The sequence below is a fragment of the Nymphaea colorata genome, chromosome 10, assembly GCF_008831285.2.
Source record: "Nymphaea colorata isolate Beijing-Zhang1983 chromosome 10, ASM883128v2, whole genome shotgun sequence".
NCBI classification, from domain to species: Eukaryota; Viridiplantae; Streptophyta; class Magnoliopsida; order Nymphaeales; family Nymphaeaceae; genus Nymphaea; species Nymphaea colorata.
The window spans coordinates 15,448,557-15,476,447 of record NC_045147.1 but is presented as its reverse complement, the minus strand read 5'-3'; the positions used below and the strand labels follow the sequence as shown (position 1 = coordinate 15,476,447).

General features: G+C 37.1%; 1 protein-coding gene across 4 annotated transcripts; it reads left to right on the top strand.

The window, feature by feature from the left end:
• The first annotated feature begins 331 nt into the window (after window positions 1-331).
• On the top strand, window positions 332-27,679 carry LOC116262090 (protein ALTERED SEED GERMINATION 2). Of its 4 annotated transcripts, XM_031641162.2 has the most exons (20): window positions 332-663; window positions 4,524-4,592; window positions 5,333-5,410; window positions 6,891-7,025; window positions 7,133-7,234; window positions 7,599-7,727; window positions 12,844-12,959; window positions 13,062-13,179; window positions 14,506-14,611; window positions 15,878-16,023; window positions 16,124-16,294; window positions 16,372-16,482; window positions 16,665-16,776; window positions 18,967-19,304; window positions 19,575-19,665; window positions 19,861-19,956; window positions 20,061-20,131; window positions 20,217-20,344; window positions 21,875-21,975; window positions 27,288-27,679. In XM_031641162.2, exons 1-19 carry the CDS (start codon window positions 595-597, stop codon window positions 21,954-21,956), a joined length of 2,268 nt encoding a protein of 755 aa, XP_031497022.1. In that variant the 5' UTR covers window positions 332-594; the 3' UTR covers window positions 21,957-21,975; window positions 27,288-27,679. The 4 variants fall into 4 exon arrangements, with proteins under 4 accessions (XP_031497022.1, XP_031497023.1, XP_049935902.1 ...); XM_031641163.2 differs by lacking the exon at window positions 332-663 and having other exon boundaries at window positions 4,533-4,592; window positions 7,162-7,234; XM_050079945.1 differs by lacking the exons at window positions 332-663; window positions 4,524-4,592 and adding an exon at window positions 6,156-6,248 and having other exon boundaries at window positions 5,359-5,410.
• Window positions 27,680-27,891: the final 212 nt, after the last annotated feature.

Genomic DNA, 27,891 nt, shown 5'->3' with positions numbered 1-27,891 from the left:
TAACATATTATGAAATCAAATAATTGATACAAGCCGATTGCTTAACTCAATTGCACTCAATTAATTATACTAATTATTCCAAAAAGGGAAACTCAAACTATCATTAAACAGCCCCCAAGTGAGACTTACTATATATCCATGTGAAGTCATGACCTTATCTCGATGAAAATGAAAAATAAGAAAGAATTGTTGCATTGTTGAACACTTATATATATATATATATTATATTTTATCGGAACCGGTTATATATGGCGGCATGGGATTCCGGCCGAGCCGATTGCCGGATTGTGACGTGGATAGAACTTTTGAGACGCCGACGTCCGAGCAGGGCCGCAAGGGTGGTGTACGCACAAACGAAAACCCCCGCGATTAAGCGACACTACCACCCGAGCTGCTCCGCATTAAAAAAAGGGACACATGAGAGAGAGAGCGCGAGCAGAGAGAGATATGGCGGTGGCGGGGAGGAGGTCCCTTAGCATTCTTACGGCACATTTTTTTGTTCTCTGCCTGTAACATTTTTATGTGTCACGTGATCGGAGATTGGGGTCTCTGCGGAGGACTGCATAATCGTCCGTCTTGGGGTTTGCTGATATCATGGACTTCGCTTTCCCCGACTGCAACGTCTCCGATCTGCTAGCCAGTCGGAATATCGACCCTGGACAGGTAGTGTGTGCTCGCCGCCATATCCTGCCGCTCCTCCATTCTGATTTCTTCCGTGGCCTTCGTTTTCGTGTTTGAACATCCGAGGATGATATGCCCGATTGGTCCTTTCCCAAAATTCTTGATCCCACTTGTACGCAGCACGCAAGGGATCGGTTGGCCTTTCCTTTGCTTTCTGATTGATTTATCATCCGGCTTACACCGTCCGGCAGCTTTTTGTCTTATTTTCTCATAATCTCCTCACTGATGAACTCAGGATGCGTCGAATTGCCAGAATTGCTGTCTCTTGTTGCGGTTTACTGCCTTAAACGTTCTTGCTGCTATAGTTCCTATTATACCTGTGCCTTCTAGGGTTAACCCCATGGTAACGGGAGGACGGTTGTTTGATATGTTTTGTGTGTAAGGAATTTAAGTCCAAACTCGATTTGCCAAACCATATAGTATTGATAGCTTAGACAAGGTCATAGGAGTTATGACATCTGGGGCTTGTTATCATAAGAAGGCGGAGGCGCATGACGATGATCATCAATATAGTAATCATCGTAGGGTGTTTTTTGGTGGAAATCTCCGCGGTGATTAATTCTCTGGTGTATTGGTCGCTGGCAGATTTTCTTGGTGGAGATTGTTCATAATTTTCGTCTTCGTTAATTCAAATTGCAACATCACCTACGCACATAATGAAGCGCAGCATGAAAAGAGCCCCAGTTGCACTCAAAGCAATGTGAATGAAATAAATTTGAATAGGGCTAAATTTCATTTAGACTGCTAATTAATTAATGTTCTGCAAACGGAGATCCCCACTAATGAAAATACTAAGTTCCTGCGTCCTTTTGCTGACCCTGGATTCAGCGATGGGGTGATGTCTAAGTTGGCATTTGCAGGGCGTGCTGCCTTCCTGGTTTCTATGGAAAGTGGACGTTGCCGATACTTTTGGGAATTTATTTTGGTTTAGAAAATTTCCTGTTTTTTTGGCGCGAAATGTCTGTTTTTTAGGTTGATAGCTTCCCTTGGTTCCGCCAAATTATTTGTTCACCTACATCAATTTGTTGGTCTAGGTTCACGCATTATCTAATTCATTATCAAGAAAATATTGCGTAAATGTAGCCACTGTTGTGAGGTCTTGAGACCTCAATACAGGCACGTATTTTAAATTTATCGAATCTTCAGAAGTGAAATGGAGAGAATTATTTTTAGGAACAACTTACATCTAGACAGTGGTGAAAGTTTATGTCCCTTGTTTACTTTCGTTTTGGTTGATTTCCACATTTGTGGAGCCTTCTTAATTGGAAATAGGAATTTAAGAAGAGATACAGCCACATTGCTCGTTTGATAGGTTCACTTGCTTAAGGTGTGCTTCATTTTTGGCATCCAAGATTATTCAAGGCTACAATTTGAATATAAGATACAGTAGAAATCCTAGTTCGAAATTGTCATCAGGTTTGGTTAGGTGTGCATTTCGTGCCAGTTTATTATATATTTGATAAACCTTACATTACTGTGGTTGTGATTTCAGGTTCTTTTTTGTATATTTTTGTGCTTGCTTGCTCTCCCTTTGACACCAAATGGGAAAAATCATGTGGCCATGTTTAATGCTGTTTATCGATGATATAATCCATGCATGAAAAACTTTGCTCACCGGAGGTGCAGTCATCCATAGCTTGATTCACATAATTCTTCTGTCATCGTGAAGATCAACAAAGGAGAGTTCCAATCTCTTTTTTAGCACACATCAATGATGTATTTGAAATTACTAGTCCTTTCCCCTTTGCTGAGGCAACTAGGTATTCCCCTTATCATCATGATTATCTGAACTTGGTTTTTAGTCGTAAAAATCCTTCATGGTTATTAATTCGCTCCCTGTCCAGGTATACGTTTCATTCTTGCACAACTTCTTGGCAAGGTTTTGTTTTAAATTTTATAAAAATTGCATTTTTTATCGAAGAGATTTTGTTTCAGAATAAAAATAATAGATGAAAGTTGTGCAATTTTTTTCTTGCAAAAAAAGTACAAAGAAACGTTCATCATGATGTTCAGATTATAAAAGAACAGAAACATGAAAACATACACTCAATAAATTCAGACAGATGCATATAGTCGTCAGTTACCTTCAAAATTTGAAATATTTTGATATTTTTGGCATTGCAAAACATGCTATTAATATTGAAAAAAGTTTCACAGTATATTCAGAAACACCCCTAGAAAATATATCTCTACAATATTGTGATATTAACTTCATAATATGGTGATAATTTTACAAGTTTCTTAAAAAAATCCTCTTTGTGTACTCCCTTTTGTATTCTTTATGACTTATGGCCATGTTTTTCGGTCTCTTTATATGTTAAAAACTTATGAAATTAATTTCTGAAAATTCTATAAGGAAAATCTGAAGAGTCTTGTCTTTTCAATTTTTTTTTATTTTTTTGTTCATTATCAATTTTTTAGAATTTTGAGATTTTCTGTATGGCTCTGCGAGAAAAATGGCATTTTCAGAAAAAAGGCTCTGAAGGAAAAACTTGCCATGTATGATATACGCATGTGGGATTTCTAGAATATGAATGCTACCAAATAATGGGATCTGGTTGTGCTAATCTCAACTGTCGGATTATGCTAGATTTTGCATTAAAAAGACCATCAGTCCAAATGGAAATGCCAGTTCATAAAGGCGATCAATTGTTGGCTTTTCGAGAAGCAATGTTACATGTCATTTCTAAGCCATTTCATCATATTTTTCAGAATGATTGAGGACATTGCATGCAATTGTTGATAGTTTAATGTAGAGGTGGGGGCGGGGGGGGGGGGGGGTGTACTATATGTATATATGTAGGTATGTACACACTTACATACGTATGCATGTATGTGTTGGTGTTGCCATTCCATGACCCAAGCTAAAAGGTGATGATTTCACTTGTACAGATGGATTCTACAATTTTTTGGGGCTAAAAATCATGTCCTGATCACATTTTTTGAAATAAAATTATGCTATGCATTGTGAGCTGTTGATTTGTCAGTTCTTATTTGTTAACTGAACTACGTAGATCTGATGATTCTGATCTATCAACTTATGACTTGTTATTCAATCACTTGATTGAATGGGTATTAAGGTATAGAACACACAAAAATTTGGGGAACACCATTGGCACTGTGTGTGTGTGCGTGAATGTTTGCTGATTGGAGTTGTCTTTGCTCCATTCTTCCTTAACCATCCAATTAGATGATCAGATGATCAAACAGGTTGATGGATGTGATCTACACTGTCTTTTAACAACTAACAAGTTTTCAATCACATCATTGTGTAAGAACTAAGAAGGAAATCAGGTGCATCAATAATCAATGGCTCAAGATAAATGGAAACTTGATTTGTTAGAAATTCATGATTTTATTTCTTGAGAGTATGAAGAGAATTTTCTTTTTTTAAGTAAGAAAATTATTCCGAATCTATTCATACCATCAAAATTGAAAGTGGTTGTATGTAACTATGTGTATGTAGTATGTACACACATATGTATGTGTGCCTACACACACGGACACAGTGCAGAATGTTACACATATACATAGACCGGAGCCTTTTTGGTAACAAGACAATCATTTTAGAATATTGCTGGTGTCGATTGATACTTGTCATTGTGAATGGCCTCTATCCTTGAGGAAGTTATTTTAACATGGAACTTGCTGACTCTGCATCAAATTGAATTAACTGGTAACATCTTGCGATTTTCTGTCTGAAGTTCATATTTAGTAGCTTGAAAAATTCATTGCTGATATTTCTGCTTCTATTTTCTTTACTAAGACTGCTTATTTAAATGTTTGATTTCTTGAAATGTATCAGTGATTGCATTTCTATGGTGTTTTTTGATTCTCTACAGGATGTAACACGCAAATTGCAGATTCACTCTTCTCTCGTGCGAAGGCTGTCCCTGGAACAAGAACTAGAGGTTTGGGAGAATTAGGAAGCACAGCATGTCTATTTGATGTATTCCATCAGCCATGTATAGACTGTTTCTGTGCTTTGCATGCATCCTCTACAATGCTCTTCATTGGTCAGATCGAAAAGTACTTGTTCAAATCAAAGTCCCAAATATATCTGATCGTTTCCAATGAAAAAATGTTGCCAAGAAAGAATAAAATGAAGGAAAAAAGAATTTACTGTGACATTTTGAAAATATTGTGATATTATCATTGTTTTCTTTAAAATCATTTTTAATTTATCTGGAATTTCTGATTATTTTTTCAACATTTATATAGCTATTTTTATTTTTTCAATATTTTTTGTATGAAAATTAGTAGAAACTCATAAGTTAATATTCTTTTCTCTTTTATTTTTATGTGAACTGTCCAATTAATACCTGAGAAGATCCTAGCGCAGTATGAATCTGAGAAGATCCTAGCCCAATAAGAACCTGAGAACTATACCTGTGACCATTTCAAATGTGTACGTTCTGGAGGAAGTACTTATGTTGCTTGCGTATGTTTTGAAGTGCTCCCTTTGTTTTATGTGTCTTTAGTCCATGGGACATCATCATGTCAAGGCAAGTCATTTTTGGTATTTTTCATCATATCTCTCGCTTGTTCATGTGCGGAAATTTTCATCAAGGCATTTTCTTTCCTTTCACCTTGGCTTATATTATGATCTGTTTGTGTTGAATCATTAAATTCTTACATCCTTTTTATGTAGGGTCATCAAGGTTGTGTGAATGCGTTGGCCTGGAACTCAAATGGCTCACTTCTGATATCTGGCTCAGATGATGCACGGGTACTTTTATCTCTCTTCTGATACTGGGCCTTGTATGAATTGCATCGACAGACACATTTTTCAATTACACGTCAAGGGCATCTATGTTAGGCCCTTAGGAGGGCCCAGGGCTGGCACTCATTGAGGATGATTTTTCATTGTTTTTAGTATTCATATTATTGAATAAGTTAATAACTAGGTGGATGTAACAGTTATTAGATTTTCAAAATTAAAGTTTGAGGAATTTGTCTAAATCTGTATGATAGTGTCTTGATATAATTACTGTCTGGGAGGTTCGAGAGCAGGCTATGATTTTTTCAAGATAGGTTATTATGATTATGCAGGAATCTCTTGAAGAACCCCATTGTTACTTCCCCATGATTGAGTATATTGAGAAAAGCTGCTACTAGGTTTTTTTCTCCATTATTTTTTTTTATAGCCTATAAGTGTATTCCTCCCCCAAATTTCAATTCAAGAATTTTTAGAGTTTCAATATCAAGCTCTTTGTTATGCATTCTTTGTTGTACCAAGTTTGTGGGAGTCTCTTGATGTTTCATTGTTTAGAGTTTTTTGTTTTTTTTCCTTTTGATGAGGTCCCATTCTGTGGTATGGATTCTAAAAGCTTTTTTAAATGGAACCATCAACAGTTATTAGTTAATGTCCTTTGGTCTCCTGATGATTGTACTGGTGGGAAATTATAATTTGAGATAACCATACAAAAAAAAAATTGCTGTTGATTCAAGTACACCTCCACTTCTCTCTGCAGAGTTCCCTAGTTGGCATGTCTGCAATTTTTTAGAGGCTCCTCAACTTTGGGATGTATTTGCTCATCCCTTTTCAACATGCATTGAGTTTACAGGTGAATCCTGTTCAAACCTCTCATTGGTGAATGACATTAATGTTTCACACATACGTTCCATTCAGATCTAATTCTTCTACCCACTGGATGGTATAGAATAATTTTCACGCGTCGACAACATTGTTCATGCTCACATGATACATATGTAAATGTGAGCGAGATACACAGATTCTGTTCAAACCTCTTGGTGATAAATGATAATTTTTTGAAGCATGTGTCCCAGTCAGATGTAATTCTTCTAGCTGCTGCAAGATGTGGATACTTTTTCATATGTTGGTAAAGCCATTCATGTTTGAACGTACACACATGAAGACACAAAATATGTGTGCGTGGAGTTTTTATTTTATTTTATTTTTTTTGGTTTTTTTTTTGGTTTGGGGGGGTGGGGGTGTTGGCAACTAGATTATTACATGTTGGGGAGCTAGAAGCTTTCTTGGTTTAACAAGTAAAAACACAAGTGCAGTGTGTCCTTGTTGTGAGTTGGTAGTGATGTTTGCCTTGCAGTTTTCTCCATTATGGTTAGTTTTTGTTGGTGGCCTGGGATATCATGTAATATGATCCTCTTAAGGATTTAAGACGTTTGCTTTGAAAAGTGGTGTCCTATTAGATTGTGTAACTCTATGTCCTTCTGGGTTTCATCAGGTAAATATTTGGAGCTATGCAAGTAAGTCTCTTGTATGCAGTATTGGGACAGGTCACTCAGCAAACATATTCTGCACAAAATTTGTTCCAGCAACGTGTGATGAACTTGTTGTGTCTGGAGCTGGAGATGCGGAGGTGATACACTGTTGTGGATTTTCCTTCCAACAATTAAATTTTGTGAATGTTTTCCTTTGATTTTTGCCAGTATCTATTGGAAAATCTTTTTACTGATACCTTTTCAGGTTCGTCTGTTTCGTGTGTCTCGCTTAAGTGGAAGCAGTCTAAACACTTGTGAACCGTCAGCACTATTTCGTTGTCACTCAAGGAGGGTGAAAAAGTTAGCTGTACGATGCTCTTCTCATGGCTTCCTCAATGTGTTGCTAATTTGTGCATGCCTTTGTTCAGTTATTTCATTTTCTATAATGCAGATTAGTGTCATTTTAAAATGGTGGGTCCCTTAAATGGCTGCCAGTTTAGAGATAAGTTGCTATTCTTGCTTGCCTAACATTCTGCAGACAATTCAACAATTGTTTGGGATGTTGGAACCTAAAGAATTTATGTATCTAAAAAGGTGAAAAGTTATTAATGTTATTTGGTAGTCAGAGATGTCTGTCAAATGTCAATGAAGAGAAAGCTTTTAATTGCTTGGTCTTGCATCTATTTTATTGGTATTGGTCTCTTGTGGTGGCCTTACTGTGTCCATGGCAGGTTGAAGATGGAAACCCTAATGTAGTGTGGAGTGCCAGTGAAGACGGCACATTGAGACAGCATGATTTTCGAGAAGGTGTTTCTTGTCCACCAGCTGGATCTTCTCATCAGGAATGCCGTAATATTCTGGTATAAGTTATGATGCTGCTTGCAATCAGTCATCTCCATACAGACTCGAAAGCTATATGTTTAGATTAATTGTGAATGTAGCAGTTGCATTACTTCGCGATTTTGAGTTTTCTGCTTTGTACCACTTTAGTAGAGAGTGCAACATAGTAGGATACACCAAACATAAGGGGAGTTGATGGTTGGTGTGTTTCAGTATGCAGAAACAATGCCTTGTTTCAAACAGGGCACACACAAGGACCCTAGTCACCTAGGACTGGCACAAAATGGATTTAAATTCACCCATTGGAGGCAATAAGTGAAATCGACACTCAAAGTGCATAAAATATTCATGCTAAATGCAATGGGGTTCAGGTCCAATATATACTTTGAAGCAGAGAATTAGCCTTTTGAAGCTCCAGTGACTAGCAGACCAGCTGGGAGACCTGAAAGGGGAGAAAAAAGAAATGAAAGCATCAATGTTATAGGCATTATGTTTCATGCATCATAAATACATCCAAGCTATTTATAATTTTATATACGTCATTGCACTTGTTTACAAACATATTTTCTCAATTTTGATCGTTGATGACTTGCATACAAGTATGATTCTTTGTGTCATTTTGTACTCTTATAATAACATAATGAAGTTTGGACTCCTCTCCGTTGGTCAAGGTGGTTGCATGTTTGGCTTTTGTCTTGGGTTGTACCATTCTGTGAGGGGTGCAAATGTCTCTTTAAACTTTTTGCTAGGTTAAGTATCTTTCTCCTATTAAGAGAAATTTTGTCTATGCCTATTTTTTGTGTACTTTTTGGGATCATAAGGGGAGTATGTTTTTCACAGTCTCTCTCTTCGCCTCTTCCTTCTTATTTCTTCACCTTGCTTCCCAATTCATCCTCTAAAAGACCAGCACTCAGTTTGCTTTATGGTGATTTGGCTTTTGGACATGGTGTCACAGCAGCGACTGCCTCAAGTCACTGCTTCTGTAGGGTGTTATCACAGAGGCTGGTGCCTGATCAAAAAAGGTAAGTTTCTAAATTTGATTTTCAGTGTTGTTAAAATGGTTTTAGAATCTGTCAAGTTTCAAGGTAAATTTTGGCATTTGTTGGGAGATAAACAAAAACTTGTTTTGGATTTTCTCCTTAATTTCAGATTATTTTTAACAGCTCCTTATGTAGTAGCTATAATCCACCATTAGAAGTCTTCTTTATATTCTATTTGGGCTGTATTGATTGATGAACCTGTTGGGACTAATGCTATCTATTGCATTGATGTATGTTATCTATTTTTTGTTGGTTTGAGCCCTTGAGGAAAAGTAGTAAATTTTGAGAATGGAAACCATACACATAGTGATGGATGGGGTTCGCCTTTAGTCAATGATTTCTATAGCCAGAATTTTCATTTATCTTATTTATAGAGATGGAAGATTAGGAAGTCACTTTCCAAAGATAAGGCCACGTGATGCTTGTGCCTCATTATGCTTCAAGCTTCAAAGAAAGGAAAAGAACGACAAAGGAATGTGTTTGCTCCAGCATTTGAGAGGAAGAATTCTAGTTCATGTTGGGTTCTTCCTTTAGTACCTCACGTGAAGGATCTCTCTTAGCAACTGTCCCATCTTCTCCTTTATATTTTGGACAGCTTGGTAAAATGTGCAGAGAGAGAGAGAGAGAAAGCTTGTAGTCTTGCATTTCCAGTTTCTCTCTGGGAACACAAGATCTTTTACTGTCACATTTTCTCAGTTGTAGTCAGAAACAAAATTAAAATGTAACGAACACATATATATATATATATAGGTAGATAGATAGACGGAAGAGATGAAATCCAAAGGCAGTAAAAAAGAAAGAAGGAAAGAAATGGAAAACATAGAATCAACATCAGAAAACTAAAAAAGTAAAAAAAAAATAAGGATGGGGTGGGAACGAAATCAGAGAAACCCTGGCAAGGTTATTCTGGGATCCCTGTGCGAGTGCATGGACAGAAGGGAACGAGATTTCAGCAGGATAAGGATTTCTCTACTTTAAAACTAATTTTCAGTTAAAAGAACCTATTGATGATCATGTTTTACAAAACTGCCATTGTAAAGAGAATGTGAATGCTTAGGGCACGTTAAATGCCTTGGAAATGCAGTGTAGCTGAACCAAAAAAATTCAATTTTTCAAAAAAAATTCCTCCCCATCAAGCAAGGGATGAAAAAAATGCCCGTTAGGGCATTGTCCAGTTTCTCGCCTGAAAACTTGGTCACTCGCGATGGCTACGAGGCTGCTTGAAGCTTCGTCACGCGCGATGGCTGCGGGCGATGTATTCTGCAGACAGAGCGAGAGAGAGAGAGAGAGAGAGAGAGAGTGGCTCTTTGAGACTGGGTTTCAGAAGAAACCCTCTGTCTTGAGGGTTTACCCGCAGAGGGTTTCTCTAAAACATTCTGCATGGGGGAGAGAGACATCATGGTGAACACAGAAGGAGAGGGTGGTTTCCTGAAACCAGCGTCATAAAGGGTTTCAGAACTGCCTCTAAATGAGGATTTCAAAGAGCGAAACCCTCCGCCTGTGCATAGAGGGTTTCAGAGCTCTCTAAAACCCTCTATGCAGATGTACAGAACTGAAACCCTCTCTCTGCAAAGGGTTCAGAGCAACCCCCCTAGTGAGGAGAGAGTGAGAGATTGACAAAAGGAGAGACATCCGATCCATCACCGGTCTGATTTCGCCGGTATAGAGACATATGAAAAGAGAAGAAGAAGACAAAATATCAAAAAAGAAAACATTGAATCCACCTGCAAATGGTTTGGGTTTTCTCCATGCAACGCCAGCAACTTCGCCAAGCTCCGATCGTTGGCTGCCGCCCGCATGTCGCCGGTCTGGTTTTCTTGTCCCGGTGAAGAAGAGAGAACAGCGGAGAGGAGAGAGAAAAGAAAGGCAGAAAAGGAAAGCTCGAACCCTTCGTAAAATGAAAAACTTCAAAATGTGACGGATCCTTTATAAAAATTACCTATACACTTAATAATATTAAGAAAAATTCAAAACAAATTTAATTTCCACCGGTTCCAACTTTTAGCCATCAAACGTTGAAATTTGTTTCCAACAATATAAATCCAAGTTTAACAAACACAAAGAGGTTTTGGAGATACGGATTTTGTTTCCAATTCACCAATTTCAGAAATAAATTTATGGAAACTTTTTTCTGTTTCTATATTTCCAAGGCATCAAACTGGCCCTTAGTTTTTACAAAAACTGCCACCTTAAATTCTTAGGTGATGGTTGTTTTGCAAGAAAGTATACATGCTCATATCCTGAATGATTCATGACTCAGCCGAGTCGAATGAGTGTTAGACAAGTCACAATGGGTTTTTGACCATTATGAGTCCACCTACTGAGTTGGCCAGTTGAGAGGCCAGTCTTTAGAGGGGTAGGAGGGTCTATATCCTTTGATGCCAGGTTCAAGCTTTCAGATGGCCAATACACTTTCCTTTTATTTTTCAAAGTAAGTTCCTATTTTCTTTCATGGTGGTTTCCATAAAGGCTTTTTGGATTGGATAACCTACGGTATGGAGGTCATTACTTGAACAAGCTCAGACCTTAACCCTATAATGGACTTGTAAAAATGCTCTCTTGTAGTTATGTTTACTAAGTACATCTCAGGCACATACCGGATGGGCTATGATAGAAAGCAAGTTCTTCTCATAGTTGTGTTATAGACCAGAGATATTCACAAACTGATCACTTTGTAGCCTGTTGATGAGGTTACCCTAATCTTCATGATTCTGATCGCCTTAAGTATGCTCAGGCTTCATTTGTGAATCTAAATTTGGCAAGACTTGCACTTATAGTCATTGTGCTAGTTATGGCATGACTTATAGTTGCTGATGTTCCATTCTTTTGACTTCTTTTCATATTGCAATATAGGTTTGTCCTTCTTGGCATCCTTGAACTTAGATTCTTAATGGCATTTCCATCTGCTTCAGTAAGCACTAATTGGGGTTTAATCTCCATTCCATCAATGAGTCTCCAAAGACCTCTTTCATCAATATATTGCTATGTTAGACCCTCATGTTACACATGAGTGAAAATTAGTTTGTTGTGATAATGGTAATGAAGTCCTTCTCTGTGGTGATTAAAGTGAAATTTCATGGAGATGATAATGGAAAAAGGAAGAAGTTAAAGTGGACGCAAGAAGCTTCAAGAAGAAAATAACATCGAAAACTGAAGTTTCGAGGACTTTGAAATGTGAAAAATTGAGCTCTGAAACCGTATTAGATTCACACAAACTTTTCTTTTCGGAAGACGTAATAAAATTGTGTGTCTCATGAAGGGACAGCAAAAAGCTCTGAGAGTCCAATGATTAAGTGCATCAAGCGCTCTGGAAAAAAGAACTAACTGTTTTGGTAGCTTAGCTTGTCATTTACATAACTGAACAAAATGGAAAGTAAAATAAAAAATAAAAGAAAGCATATATATATGTGTGTGTGTCAGTAACATCTGTACAATTGGAATTTGGAAGGCAACATAAGAGTTTAATTTTTCAAATGTTCAATATTTGGAAATTTTTTTAACAATCAAGATTTAGTTTTTGAAATGTAATTGCTCTGAAATTGTGCAATTTGATGGCACCAAATCCTGGTTGGCTCTCTCTCTCTCTCTCACTCTCTCACGCCTGCACACATGCTTGCCTTCTACTTTTTTTCTATTCTCTTTCATCCTTGCATATGTGGCAGCATGATTGTACTTTATGTGGCAAATTTTAGCAAAACATGACGTCAGGCCTTTATTTGGATAAAGATAATTGGCAGAAGCCTTTCTTAGCATGGGACAATACTTGGTCATGTCAACACAGGATATTTAAGTGTCAACTCTCTGTGGTAGTGTGGATTCAGCCATTGCATCAGTTTCTCATGTGGGAAAATGATGGGAGTTCAGTATTGCTGATTTTAAATTTTCTCTTATCATTAAGTACAAAGGCTTATTCTTGAGACCTACGGGTGTGTGCCAAGTTCCATGACTATCTGCATTTAGCGCACATGCAAACGACCTGTTGATTACATCACCTTTGTATCATGGTTTCATATTTTCTTTGTTCTCTTATTTTTTCCTCTTTGTGATGGATTAAACTGACTTGTTTTCTTATTTATCTCGGTCTTGCTTATGGAAGCTTGACCTTCGTTCAGGTGCAAAACGCTCTCTGGCTGACAACCCTAGACACTGCCTAGGTTTAAAGTCTTGTGATATTAGTCCCACTCGACCACATCAACTTCTCATTGGTGGAAGGTAACTTTGTTCTATTGGCATGAACTTGTGCAGATATTAGTGTTGCCTTTGTATTTTTGTTTGCTGACGTTTATGCACTTTGCTCTTTCATCTATTTTCCAGTGATGCATTTGGTCGTCTTTACGACAGGAGGATGCTTCCACCATTGAGTTCTTCTGAAAAGCGGCTGAAACCACCTCCTTGTGTGAATTATTTCTGTCCTGTTCATCTTTCTGATCATGTTAGTTGTTAAACTATCATCTATTTTGAGGCTTTGATGTGCAAGATTTTCTTCCCAAGGCTATGACTTTATAATCATATGTGCCATTTTAATTATTGATGACTTTTTTTTTGCTTCTTAATGTCTATCTTGTTTCTGTTGTATTCACCATTAGGTTTTCTCTTTGAATAAATTTTTTCATTTTGATATCTTCTTTTTTGATTTGTGACATACTTTTGAATTGTGGTCTCCACTAGATACCAAATTTTGCATTATTGAGTGGCTGGACTTTCGTTTGCAGTTTTGACTGAGTAGCTTAACTTGCCAATACCTCTAGCCATGTCCCTTTGGAGAGGTCAGGGAACGTATGCTAGTTGCATATGATACACAGAACCAGTTCTGTTGACTTTTCCATTAACTCTTGGGATGATCTGACATGAGAAATTTTTTCCTCTCTCTTGTTTTAGGCACATTGGCCTAATATGCTCAGGTTCATGAAATTTTTTAACCTTTCAAAGTTATACTTGTAGAAAGTGCATTACTATCATTAACTGGTGCATGATCAGAACAAGTAGAAGTACCATTGATGTATGCCCCTAGTGCATGGGAAATATAAATTGGCAATAACATCAATTACTCTTCAATTTCTGTGAAGATGTTATGCTCTCGTGAGAGAATCATTAATAACTTGTTCTGAAAAAACATTTTGGAATAACATGAGAGGCTAATGGAAACATTGTACTGGGTGTTCATGGTTACTAAATCCGGGGTGAACCTTTTCTCACAACCCAGTTATTAATGCTACTGTTTGTTTTTTTGTTTCCCATGATGACGTGTTCATGGCAATAACACTTTTCTTGTCAAAATAAGGACACATTGTTTAGCAGCTTCACAAAATGGAAAATTATATTAGATCCACGAAATTTTCATAGTCAGTCAAGCATTTATTATGTAGTATTTGCCTATATTTAATGTGGACCTACTTTGAGCACAAGAAAGCGTTGCAAATGCGCCAAGGCGTAAATGCGGGTTGGTTGTCCATGACTGATGATATTGTATCAAGAAACGGGCGTAACTGCTAGCTACATCATCGAAGATGCTTATACCTCTTAGTTCTTTCAAATGTATCACTATTTGTATTATGCTCTTCTATTTTAATATTTTTCTGAAGTAGTTGCTGCTCTTTAAGTTTCTTTACTTTTGGCAACTTGTGTGTTGTTATTTTAGGATAAAGGCCTTTTCTTTTTCTGTTCAAACTTTCAAGTTATATGATGTTTCTTTTATTAATTATTTTAAGCTATGTAATTTGCATAATAGTTATGGTATCTTTTTTCCCTTAAATTTCAGGGGCGGCCAAGTTTGCATCTCACTCATGTTACTTTTAGTCCAAATGGAGAAGAAGTACTTCTTAGCTACAGTGGTGAACACGTTTACCTAATGGATGTAAACCCTGGTATGTTATCTCCACATTAAATTCCAGAAATGTGGTGATTTATCATTCACTGATTGAGTGAAGAACTGATTATATCTGACAAAATGATGAAGGTGAAAAATGTTCTTTTGGTTGTATGCAATTTAGTTACTGGAGAGGAGAAAAAGTTGTAACAAGCTCCTCTTCGTAAGATAGAGCTAGGCAAGGGCAAACATGATCTTGTTGGGGAGGAGGGATATGATCAGTTGGAAGCTTCTCAAAATCACGTGTATCTTTAGCAAGTCGGCCATGTGAGATGGTGGTTCCTTCTAAAGAAAGATATAAGACACTGAGGAGATCTCAGGTTCTAAGAACATGTTTGGAGAGATATCAAAGAGTAAGATAAACAAGTCTCAAAAAGTGAAAATTACACGGGTGAAAAAAACTATTTGTAGCTCAAGGAGTGGATATCAGTATAGGCCCCACGAACTTGTTAATCACTCGCTCATGGTCATGGGTCTTGCAGTAAACCTCCTTTGACCAAAAAGTGGCCCAAAAGTAGAAAAAGTGAAAAATGGAAAAGACAAATAATAGATACAAGCACAAGATAACATGCATATGTATATGTTAGTTACATTAAGTACTCATGTATATTGTGGATGCACATGCAACCATACACAGGCATATATACATATACACACACACACACACACATTTATAAAATCAACTTACAAGCTAACAATCTAACCCCTCAAGTTGTTTATGTACATTCATTAGGCTATACATGTGAATCTGTGATACAGGCTGGCTGCATGCATGTGTCTGCTTAATGTTACCAAATAACTTGTGTTTAGCCTAACGGTAGCCTGATGGAGATAAATTAACTTTGCCAGGAGTTTCTTTCCTATCAAACTATCATCATAGGCTTCTCTTTCACTGCTACTCAGTTGTGGTTTCTCTACTTTGGAAATCAATGATTTTGCAAGCCAGCATCTCTAATTTTTTAAAACCAAACATTATTTATCACCATACAAAAACTGAATGCCAAAGATGAAATAAGGACCTCAATACGTGGGAAACATGTTGATACATCCAAGGCTTTAGCTCAAAAGCCTGCTTCTAATGATACTTCAGTTAAGGCACTTCATCATCGTTGACACTATAAGTGTACTCTCATAACCAAATTCTGGTTTCAACGGATTTGTCAAACCATGTAGTTTCTCAACTATTTATTAGTTAGATTTGGGTTCATCCACCATTTTTTCTGTGTCTATGTGTTCTATTGAGGATTAATCTGTAATGTTTTAGGTGGTGACTGCGACATGAGATATAGAGCTACAGATGTTTCAAAGCAGATGATATTCGATTCAGTCTCCAATGTGGATAAAGCACATATCCCTGCAGCGCAAACCATGCCTTGTGAGACCAAGAAGAGTTGGGAGACTTCTAGTATGGTAAATTTTCAGATCTGTTTGCAGTGTATCATTCTTGAATTTTATGTTCAAAATCTCTTGCTATAGTATTAACTGTTAACCCTATCCTCATGTTTTCTAGGCTCATAAATGCGACAAATTACTTCAATATGCTAGAAAATGCTTGGAGGAGGAGTCTGATTATCTTTATGCAATTGAAGCATGTTCAGAAGTATTGGATGGTAAAGGCTATTATGTAGAAGATGCTCTGAGGCATGAGTTTTTGTGTACTCGAGCAGCATTGCTTCTCAAGGTTCTGGTTATTATCCATGCTTATGTTTACTTTTTTATTGTCATGATGCTTACCTGAACTCTGCTTTCCTAACTCAGAGGCAGTGGAAGAACGATGTTCATATGGCCATAAGGGATTGCAAGAAGGCGTGGGCTATTAATACTTCATCATTGAACGCGCACTGCCATATGGCTGAAGCTCTTTCTCAGGTTATCCATATTTCTTTCATCAGGATTTTTGACATAGTTTCTAGTTGCTTCATTTGAGGTGTTCTTAAAAATTTTGCCACAGGCAATTTTTCGTAGGTGTGTCCTTCATGTGCTTCTTAGTAATAGAATCGTTTGTTGTTATCTGATTACGTGATTCTGGTATTTGTGCTTCTCACTTGTAGCTAGGAAAATATAAAGATGCTCTGGAGTATGCAACAGTTGCTCAATCACTGGCTCCGTCAAATGCTAAAGTGAACAAACTAGTTGGCATCTTAAGAGAAAATATTTCTGCAGGTTGGAGTGGTTTCCATTTTGGGTTGTGTATACCTTTAAATAAGACTCACCTGGTGCGTTGATATTTGAACATTAAGCATATTGGTTGGTATTGTTGAATGGTGTACCAATCATCCTGTTTTTGCTGTTGCATTGTGCTAATGCATTAATATGTTCTTCTGTCCTTCTCAGATTGATTTGTTCTTTACTTCTTTTCTATACTCCATTTACATCTGCATATCTTTTTTGAACAATGAAATTCAAGTTTCTGATAGTTTGGTGAATGGTGGTGCTGGTAAACAAAGTGAGCAGTTCATTGCTTGTCTTCGTTTGGTTGATAATAAGCTCATGATTGTCTAGTTAACTAAATGAGGTGAGCTTCATGTTCATTCATGTTGTAAACAAGCTGTGTAGTAGTATAGGGTCTTCTTTTCCGCTTGATTTGTATAAGCTTGTTTATGTTTGTATCTTTTATTATAATTGTACCCATGGTATTATCTGCAATGACCCAGCCCTAAATTGACATGATGACACAGTGATTAGAGTTCTGGAAAGGGCACCAAAGAACACAAACAAAGCGAGAAAATGCAGGAACCACAAAGGAATTCAATAACAAAGATAAATTGGGCTTTTCTTCATCAGTCATTAGCCATAAAATAGAATTAAGAGCCCTTTTAAAGAGGCTAAAACCTAAATCCGAAATGGATCTTGGATCTAAAAACAAAAGATCCAAACTCAAAAACACAAGAGATAAATCTATCCTATGATCCACAATGGATCACAAGTCCGGGACCCACCCCGAAAAGCCTAAACTGCCTTGTGACTTGCTTCAGTTTGATACTTCAGAAATGGTTATATAGTAGGAACCAAAGAAGTAGAAAACTTTTAGTTATATGGTAAACATTGACTACATTCTCCCTCATTGCTTTAACTCATGAAATCAAATTTCTTAACCTCTCTGAGTCTCTATAAGTAGAGGATTCAAAATTAGAATGGACAGAAAGAAGGCAAGAGCTAAATCTAGGGTTAAATGTCTCACAAAACGAATCCCATTTGTTTTCTATGAAATCTTAATGATCTTAGTGAGGTTTTATCTAGGTATTGAAGTTTGTTTTACAGTACATTAAAATAAAATCATGTATACAAGGCTGCGGTAAGCACTCACCAAAATCAATTATTCAACAAGACTATATGGTCTCGTTTTAAGATAAAATGGCATTTACTCCAAGGTGACATATAGTGGGACAAAACAAATCATGGTAATGCTACTGTACGATTTGGTTTACAATACGCTCAAGTAAAATCGTGTTTACAAGGACGCGATGAGCACCTTGAAAATGATGACGACACTATATGGATTAGTTTTACGATAAAAAACTACTAAGAGACAATAAGCAGTTGCACAAAATAGATTGTGATAACACAATTACATGATTTGTTTTATGATACACTCAAGTAAAATCATGTATACAAGGACATGATAAGATCTCAAAAAAATTAAATGCTAGAACGACACAATTTGGACTGGTTTTACGATAAAATAGCACTTACTATAAGCCGATAAGCTGTCAGACAAAATAGATTGCGATAGCACAATTGCCAGATTAATTTCAAGCTACACACAAATGAAGTCATGTTTACAAGGACGCGATAAGCACAAAATTCATATGATAATGCAACTGTAGGATTTGTTTTACGATACACTATTGTAAAATTGTGTTACATAAACGTGACAAGCACTCGAAAAAATTAAATGCGACAATGATACTCTATGGCCTGGTTTTGCGATAAAAAGACATTTATTATGAGGTGATGAGTGGTGAGACAAAAAATTGCGATAATGCAATTGTAGAATTCATTTTACGTTACACTCAAATAAAATTGTGTTTACAAGGAGATAATGCAACTATGAGATTTATTTTGTGACACACTTAAGTAAAATCATGTTTACAAAGACTACTCAAATATGTGTGCAGGGACTTTGAATGAATTGGCTGGAGGACCAAATTGAATAGTTTGCCTATTACATGTCTTTGTTTGGTTACATGTGGAATTGGTCCAAGGGAATAAATTGCAGATATAGTGCATCAAGTTACATTTTGCGTTATTGCTTCTACATTTTCCGCTAATCATAATTATTATGATTCTGAACACTATCTGGTGTATGCAATCCTCTTCTTTTAGTTAAAACTGTAACAAGTTTTTATGCAGCTGAATCTGAAAAAAGTAGCAAGGAGTTGGATGAAAAGAAGCCGGAGGAGCGAAGAGCTAGATCCTTAAGTGAATTGCTTTATCGGTCAGAAGTTGAGACTAGTGACACATCACAAGATGCGCCAAGTTTTGAGAGAGAAGATTCTGATTATGATGATGAAATGGAATTGGATTTTGAGACATCCATATCAGGTGATGAAGGTCGTGACATTGAATCAGGCATTCTGCGTGGAAGCTTAAACCTAAGATTTCATCGAAGAGGTGATTCAGAAAAATATAATAATTTGACAAATGGTTCATGTGGATCATCATCATCTCAAAATGAAAGCAGATTTCAGGTACCATTTTACAACTCTTCTTTTGTTTCTTGGTGCTTGGTTTGGAAGAGAGAATTTCTTGTCTGCAACACTGATGTCACAAATTGAAGCCTGAAATATCTTTTGTCAAAATTAGGTGGTGATAGACATGAGAGTTAGTTTTACCGGTTTATCCTAATTGTCTATTTGTTTTCTCATCTTCTGTATTATATGTAGACACCTGAACACACTTAGAGGCACATGCTTATTCTTGATCGTGCACATCATACTTCCTCTCTTTAATTGCTGCAGCCAGAAGACGTGATTGATATGAAACAGAGATATGTTGGCCATTGCAATGTTGGAACAGATATAAAACAGGCCAGCTTTCTTGGTTGCAAAGGTGATTTTGCATGCTCGGTGACTTTTCTTTATTTTGGGCATATGGTTTCTCTAATATTAGAATGAAGTCAAGGGTTTCATGTTTTCTTGTACTGTGTATAGATTAATGTCTCTGCTTTTTTTTTTCTTCATAAATTTGTGCCATAATTCCCATCAAATTCTATTCCTAGTTTATTTTGTCTATTACGTATGTTAGGTGAATATGTGGCTAGTGGGAGTGATGATGGAAGATGGTTTATTTGGGAAAAAAGGACAGGGCGACTTATAAAAATGCTGGCTGGTGATGAAAATGGTACTAAAAGATTCTTGACTGGAGCTCTTAGTTCTTATTCATGGATCTGTTGGATATTTAGATATTTCTTCATTGCTTTTTTTTTTTTCAATTTTTGTTCTCAGTTGTTAATTGTGTTCAATGCCATCCATTTGATTGTGCTATTGCAACTAGTGGAATTGACAACACAATCAAAGTAAGTAGGGAAGATTCCTTTTGTCATTGTTCATTGTTATTTATGGTTAGAAGCAGTTGGAGTTACTTTCATAGAACTTGTGCAGTTGTGGACACCTCGTGCTCAGATGCCGTCAGTGGTGGCAGGGGGAACAGCTGGTCCTGAAACTGCTGATGTATCAAGTGCTATGGAAAGCAATCAGCACAAAATGTCTCGCAGTCGTGAACCTATCTCGTAAGATTCTTTTGCCTTATCCAAGTCATTAGATGAGAATAGTGCAGTAGCCACAATATATGTCTTGTCAAGCACAAGTTATTGGCAAATCATAAACCTCTTACAGATACCTCAACTGCATATTGTTGTAGATTAACTAAGTCCACCCTCTTTGGAAAGTAGATAAAAAGAAGTTAAAATGTTTTTGTGAATTCACTGGACATATTACAGTTGGATGATAGAAGTTTAAAAATGTCAAATTACTATGATGATGCAATGCAAAAAAATGGAGAGGGAAATATTGAAAATTTTACTACCTTGGTGTGACAGCATTAGCTGATTTAATGAACGTTTGCATAGCACTTCAATTTTTTAATTTTCTTCTGTAACGTAAATAAGAAGCATTTTTATTCATCATTTTCTGAATATTTTCCTAGCAGTTAAATTGCGTTATGTTCTTCTAAGTTGTAAGACCACAATCGTTATTATTCAAAGTAGTGTAAGTTCTTCAATTTTTTTGCCATTTTTGGAGCATAGTTTTGTGGTTTTCATGTTGAGGCCACAATGCAAGCTTTGTTTTAGTTTTTTAGAAGCCATGATATTCATAGATAATTCTGTTGAGAAAGGTGTTAAGCCCCACAATGCAGCTTTTCTAATACCTACCTAAAGAGGTGGTTTTTGTGGAAACCATGTGGGTCACCACTGCATACGCCCTTATAAAAGATGGTATCAGTCACTGATGCTCCTAATTATGGTGTTATACATGACCTTTATCTCCCCATGAATTCACTCGCTCTCGCTCTCGATTTGATCTGTGAAGCTCCCTTTTACTCTCTCTATGTCATTTGGGAAGCTGTTGCTTCCTCACCTGTTCCTTCTGTCTTTGTCAGTCGCTTGCATTACCGTGTGATATGGGTCTTTCTTCGTGGCATCACTCTTGCTTGGTATGTGAATTGCTCAGTTATTTTTTTTGTTCACTTTTGGGAACTTATACATGAGCAGCCAATTCTGAGAGGGTCCAAGGCAGCTTTAGCTCCCGAATGATAAAGATAAATGAACACCAGCTCCTGAAGAATTTATGTGCTAGCCCAGACCGAAGATATAATTTCATCATTCACATTTGCTGTTTGGGAGTCATCCAGCCACTTTGACCATTGTAATGACTTTACAGATGGATGCAAATGTCCAAAACTATAATATAGAAAAAAAAATTATGAAGGACCAGAACCACTACGCATTACTATAGATGTTTCATCATGGCCCATTTGCTAAAGAAGTTGTACATAGTTTAACATCATTGTATCATTTTAAGTAAAACCACCTTTTCTACTTTTGACATGGTTGTACTTGGCTGGTGTTGTTTATTCTGGTTAGACATGACAAATTTATATACCTTCTCAAAATATATCCACATATTTCTCATGCTTTCAGAGCAAGTGAGCCATTTCTGCATAGCTGCTACGCGAGAAAAAGAAAATGAGAACAGATAGAAAGAGAAAGCTCTCTATAATCATATCAATCACCATGTTCCTATTGATTTACATTCTGCAGGCCTTTTGAAATTCTGGAGCGGTTCAGGATGCATGATTTTACTGAAGGGACTATACATCCTTTTGAGTGTTCACAGAGCTAGGGTGGATGCATTGTTGCAGGTAAAATAATTCCTCTTTGAGATTGCTTTGTATTCTTAGAATTTGCATGTAGCCAATCAATTTCTTGTTAACAAATGTCCTATACAAAGATTTTTTCGTGGATTGACATCCACAATGCAAGCATACATGAAGTAACTTGTTATTGTATGTGAAAGATACTTAAAATTTAAAACAGTTGCTGCTTGGAAATGGAGATTGAGGTCGTCAGAATGTTCAAGTAGGAACGTTTTAATTTTCTACACTCTCGAAGAACATAATTTTGCTTCCCTTCTTGTTGTCTTATAGACAATATTAGCTCTTTGTATGTTTGAGTGCATCTGTGTGGTCTCCAGTAAAGGCACCATGGATATGGTCTAACTCTTGCTTGCTTTTGAATTATGAGATCAGGTTTAATTATTTCTGGTAGAGTGGTGTGTTGTACTCGACCTTATTTTGTTGCTTGAGAGAAGTAGTGAAATTAAAATTTGAGGAAGAACCCGTGTTAAATATTTAATGACTTCTATGTACCTGATTGTCATAATCTAATCCTGTAACTTGATGGAACCTTGAGATGACTTGGGGTGAACAATAAATCTTGCAAGAGCCAGAATTGGGATATAGAGCTATAACAGTTCCAAATAAGTAGCCGTAATGGTGCAGGAGCTGAGCAAGATCGTTGAGGAATGAGGACATTGGTATTTCAGTTAGAGGAATAAGGATTTCAAGCAAACATGATCCTCACACCAAAAGTTTGAGATTCTTGGACAGAGAAATGGGCTTTTTGAACACAAGCATCTCATGGATTGCGTGTAATTGATAGAGATGTCTTGAAAATCAAGATTCTTGCACAAATGGTGTTGTTGAAGTATAACTATTCTTGTATAGGAATTGAACTGCTATTCCCCCAACCATTTTTATTTCCTGCTTCCTGTTGAGATCTGACCGCATTTAATAACTATGTGATAAGGCATTCTGAGTCCTTGTGAAGAAACAGAGAGGAACGAAGGACTCAAAATAAAATTAGGTAACGCTTGGATCTGTCCGGTCTAAGGTTTGATTATATTTTAGTCAGACAAGTAGCTGGAGGATAACATAGCAACTCTTTACCGAGAGGGCTTAACAAGGCGACAATCGACTGATGTGGTTCAGGCTCCGTATAAGAGCTACATGCTTGAGCCAGTAAGACCAGGTTCATCAGCTCCTATTCTCTGAAGAAGATTTACGTATATAGAGTTAATTGCATCAGGTTTATCAGCCTTTTTTTCAGTCTAGCCACCGTATCATGACGTTGAAACAATCTTGCAGCCAGCCGATAGTAAGGGGAAATTGTTGATATTCTCAAAGGTATTCTAAGTCCCAAAAAAAAAATGTACAATGTCACCCTTGATGTAAAAAAAAATATAATTTCTCATATTATGTAAGTATATTTTATTTATTTTTATTCATGGAAAAAATGTATGTTGTATCTCTACTTTTTTTGGCAGAAGGAGTACTATGAAACCATTTTCTTCTTATGTCTTGTTTCTTTCTTTTCTTGACTTTTAGAACGAAATCTGCATTGAAAAAGTTTCTAAGGAAAAAAAAAGTCAAGAAGTTACTAAAAATGGCCGCGGGATGAGTTCAGAGTCACAGAGGTTTCCTTTTAACCTTTTTGATCTTGGCTGTCGACCAACAATCTGGTTGACTAACTTGTTAGAGTCTAGCAGCAAACAACCCAGTCTATTCAGAATCTTAAGCCAGTGTATCGCATGACATCTATGTTAGGGAAACCTGGGGAATATCATGTTAGAAAAAAATATCATGTTGGGAAATTCAAACGCACCCAAGGATATTGAGGATTTAGGTAAACTGCATACCCATGAATATACATTATGCCCCACGGTCAAACCTGATGTGATTCAATATAACTTGATATGTAACATAACTAAACGATCTATAAAGAAAAGGACTAAGCATCCATTCTATTTAGGGAACTAATTTCCTAGCTCAAATAAATTTTTTTTTATCTAGGAATACACTGCTATAGTTAAAAACTTAAAATGCAAATAGGAAACTAAACTTTTAATCAAAAAAATAATTTCTACTTCGGTTGGGGAACTTGTGATATACTCGTTAGAGCGTAGGTTTCTAAACTCCCTCTCAGTCTTGACTTTATGCTCATAACTCTGAACTCCTACTGCAATCTCCCAATCCTACTCTTGTCCGATGATCTAAACATCGGTAAGTTGATATCATTAACGTGGTAAAATTGTAACCATCTCTACACTTCCTGTTTCTTCAGTGGATTGATGCTCATTTTCCAGCTTCCATCACAATTTATGTTATGGATCTGCTGTGCTTATCAACTTCAGTGTCATCTTTAATTCATCAAGAGGGGGATCACATCCTCCAATGAGGGGCTTTCCAAGCGCAGAATACCTTCGTAACACAGTTAACAAGCAAACGTGATGCTGACAACCTGGCTTCATCCATCAAACATCAAGAATCATCTCATCCATTGCAATGACTGTGAGCTAGACCATATTCTTTCTCTTTCGTCAAGCTGTATGGTGTGCCCAACTCCTGGCAAATACTAAATTGCTACAATGACCCAACTCCTTTACGTTATGCAAAGACTGTTGTAGATGTGAGAACTCTGCTTATCCGCAAAGAACAAGCATATGCACTAGCTAAAAAGACCCCACCATAAACTTTCAAGCATTCCACATGCTTCAGTATTGCATCATCAGTATATTCATCATTGAATCCTTGCCATGTCATGACAAAACATACCGCCAAGCTTGATGTGGGGACCTCATAAAAAAGTCTCCATAATCATGTTGTATTTATGAAAATCAATTACCAACTTATTGTTACTGTCACTCTTCCATTCTCAAATACGTGCTACCCAACAAATACCAGCTTCAAATCGATACCTTGTGATGTCTTTACAGTTCTACAAAAATAAATTCATACTTGTGACACCTCCAAAGTGATATGATGGTTCATGGCCACTTAGTGAACAAGTTCACCTTCCATAGTCTAGGCCTGCCAGCAAAAGGGAGGAGTCTTGATGTCTTCTGAATATGCAGTATCCTCCTCTCTGTAGAACATGGCAGGTAGTAGATTTTGATTGAGCACCAATATGCAACATGGCTTGTGCTCTGACCAGTACCAACAAACCAATCAACCAGCCTTTATCGAGCCCGAATGAACCAACGCTATTTTTTTTGGTGATAAGTAAACATGCAATCATAGACGCAGACATTTCCTAGCTTCACTGAAGTTTCACTGTGAAAGGCTTGAGCCTCATCACCTACTCATCTTCCTTGTCATAGACAACAAGCAAAGTGTGCTGAGCAAAATGGCTGATCTAACCTCTTTACCTCCTACCAGCTCCCTTTTTTTCCTCTTTTGGCTCCTTCACCTGTTCTGAAAACTTTGTACATCACCATCAAGCGCAAGATGCGCTTCTCCTTCACAATGAACCTGCTTTTCAAGCACCTTGCTGAACCATGAAACAGTTCAACTTCCAACATAATCTGTTGCTGGACTAGGGATGGTATGTACCACCAAGGTCCAGCTGAATCTGGCACTGCCAAATGGCCAATGCAAGTACAAAGCATGCAACAACCTACAACCATCCACAAAGCCACGTCCTGCCATCACCTCCAAATAGGAGGAAGACGCAGGATACCATGTTAGAAAAAACAGAAGATGGCTCTGATACCATGTTGGGAAAATGGCAGCTCTATTATCATGTAGAAAATGTTGAAGGTGCTAAGGAATGTTCACAAATAATATGGCAAACAAATACCAACGGGGAAGATGAGAATCTTTAAGAACTAGTCGTAAGTAAATTAATATCCACGGTACCCAACAATCAATCTCAATGTGGTTCTATTAACTCAGTATTCTAAGAACGTACTTATAGCCCCCCTATTGATAATTTTATAGGTACCGTAAGGCTTATAAATCCACAAAGAAAAGAACTCCTAAAAGCATATTCTGTTCAGAAATTTCCTATCCAATTAAAATAATTAATTCGTCTAGGAAATGCATTTCTAGAATTCACGTGATTAAAGGAAAATGAACTGCTGGTCAGAGTGGAAGTCTTGCTTAAACTCAGTATTCTAAGAACGTAACCCCCTATTTATAAGTTTATAGGTAGCGTAAGACTTACAAATCCACAAAAAAGAAAGGACTCTAAAAGCATATTGTATTTAGAAATTTCCTCTCCAAATAAAATTCTTAAATCATCTAGGAAATGCAGTCCTACAATTCAAATGCTGAAAGAAACTGAACTCCTAATCAGAATAGGATTCCTGCTTTAAGCAGGACTTGTAAAACTCCAGATTAACACTCTTTCGATAGAACAACACTAGGTATCAACATCTGCTATCCGTATTGGGGTATTTTGACCTATTATGACCCTCGTTGGGCGAATGTAGCCCATTCCAAATCATCTGTGGTTTCTAAATGATTTTCTTTCCCAAATCTCCCAGGTTTGGCTCATTTCTTATTTTGCCTGTTCTGATATGGTAGTGGAGCCTCATGAGGGCATCTAGTCATCGAATAAAGATCACGTTTGCTTCACTATATTGGAGAACAAGAAGCCACTGGCCTGTTCAAAAGGGTTCTCAGTTGAGGTGGCACCTTTTATAGTTGGCAGTGATCATTGTTCTTTTTGGCGCCTACGTTAGTGGCAAAATCATTGCACCACTCATTTCTTGGCTTGCCCAGGTTATTTGTTAATACTCTCAGCCCATCAAATAGTTGAAAATCCTTTTTGCTTTTTCAGAAGTTGAAATCATGCCCATGTTGTCCAGCTTCTTTATAGGCTGTGCATCTCAGTTCTGGAAAATATGCTGGTGACTCCATCCATATGTCATACTTATAAATGTAAATTAACAGGACATGAATATTATTTTACGTGCAAAATGTTGTACAATTTCTAGTTCATGTGGTTACCAGGCACTAATTGGTAAATGCTAGTTGATGGTACAGATGAAATTGAGATACGATGATCATGCTGGTGGCATGTTCAGCTGGGCCAATTTTTTGTCACGAGGAGTACATGGACGGGATAGTCCCTGCAAGATTATTATTATTATTTTTTTTTTTTGGTGGAATAGGAATTCTATTTTGTTTCTCACCGCCTCTCGTTGAGTTTTCTTTATTGTTAGTTGATGGGCGAGTTTCAGTTTGTTTTATTTTTACATTAAAAAGCACCATTTATAAAGTGTCCGTAGATGATTGATCCATGCTGCTAGATATGAATAGTTATTATCTTTGTCCTAGCTAAGGATAGTTTACGTTAATTCATGACACACGTTTTATGTACTCTTGTGCAGCTTTGCATGTTGTTGGCAATGATTTTGTCTCAGTGGTTCGTGGATCCTGCATATTCGCAACAATCCACATAATTCACAATCTTTTGTTGCCGCGTAAGAGAAACTGCAGCTGCTGTCTATTCAATCTCATGGAGGATCGAGCAAATTGCAAATACAATGGACAAGGTGGTCCATAACTCCTCCAGTTTCTGCTGAACATCATTTCTGGGTTTCATGTCGGTCGAGGCGGACGTTAGGAACTTGTCACCGGATCCTTGTGCATAATTTCACATTTGTCTATAAAAATCAATAAGCGGTCTCAAGTATGTTCTATTTATCTTATACGAAGTTAAAGTGTGTAACTTTTTGTAGTTTCAATGTATACACCCAATGTGCAGGCAAACCTTTATCTCTCTGTGTCTCGGCCCTTCACGGGCGCGGATGATTGGCTTCATTACATTTCGAATCGCGCTTTGGGTATCATGGGACCAATTCCTATGATTGTGAAGTTTTCAGTGGGTGATAGATGCCAATACCAGTTAAATGGTTATGTTGGTATTGCCAATGAATAAAGCTGCTTACCCTCCATGAAATGTCTCCTCCGTGTGAATTCATAAGCTTTTTC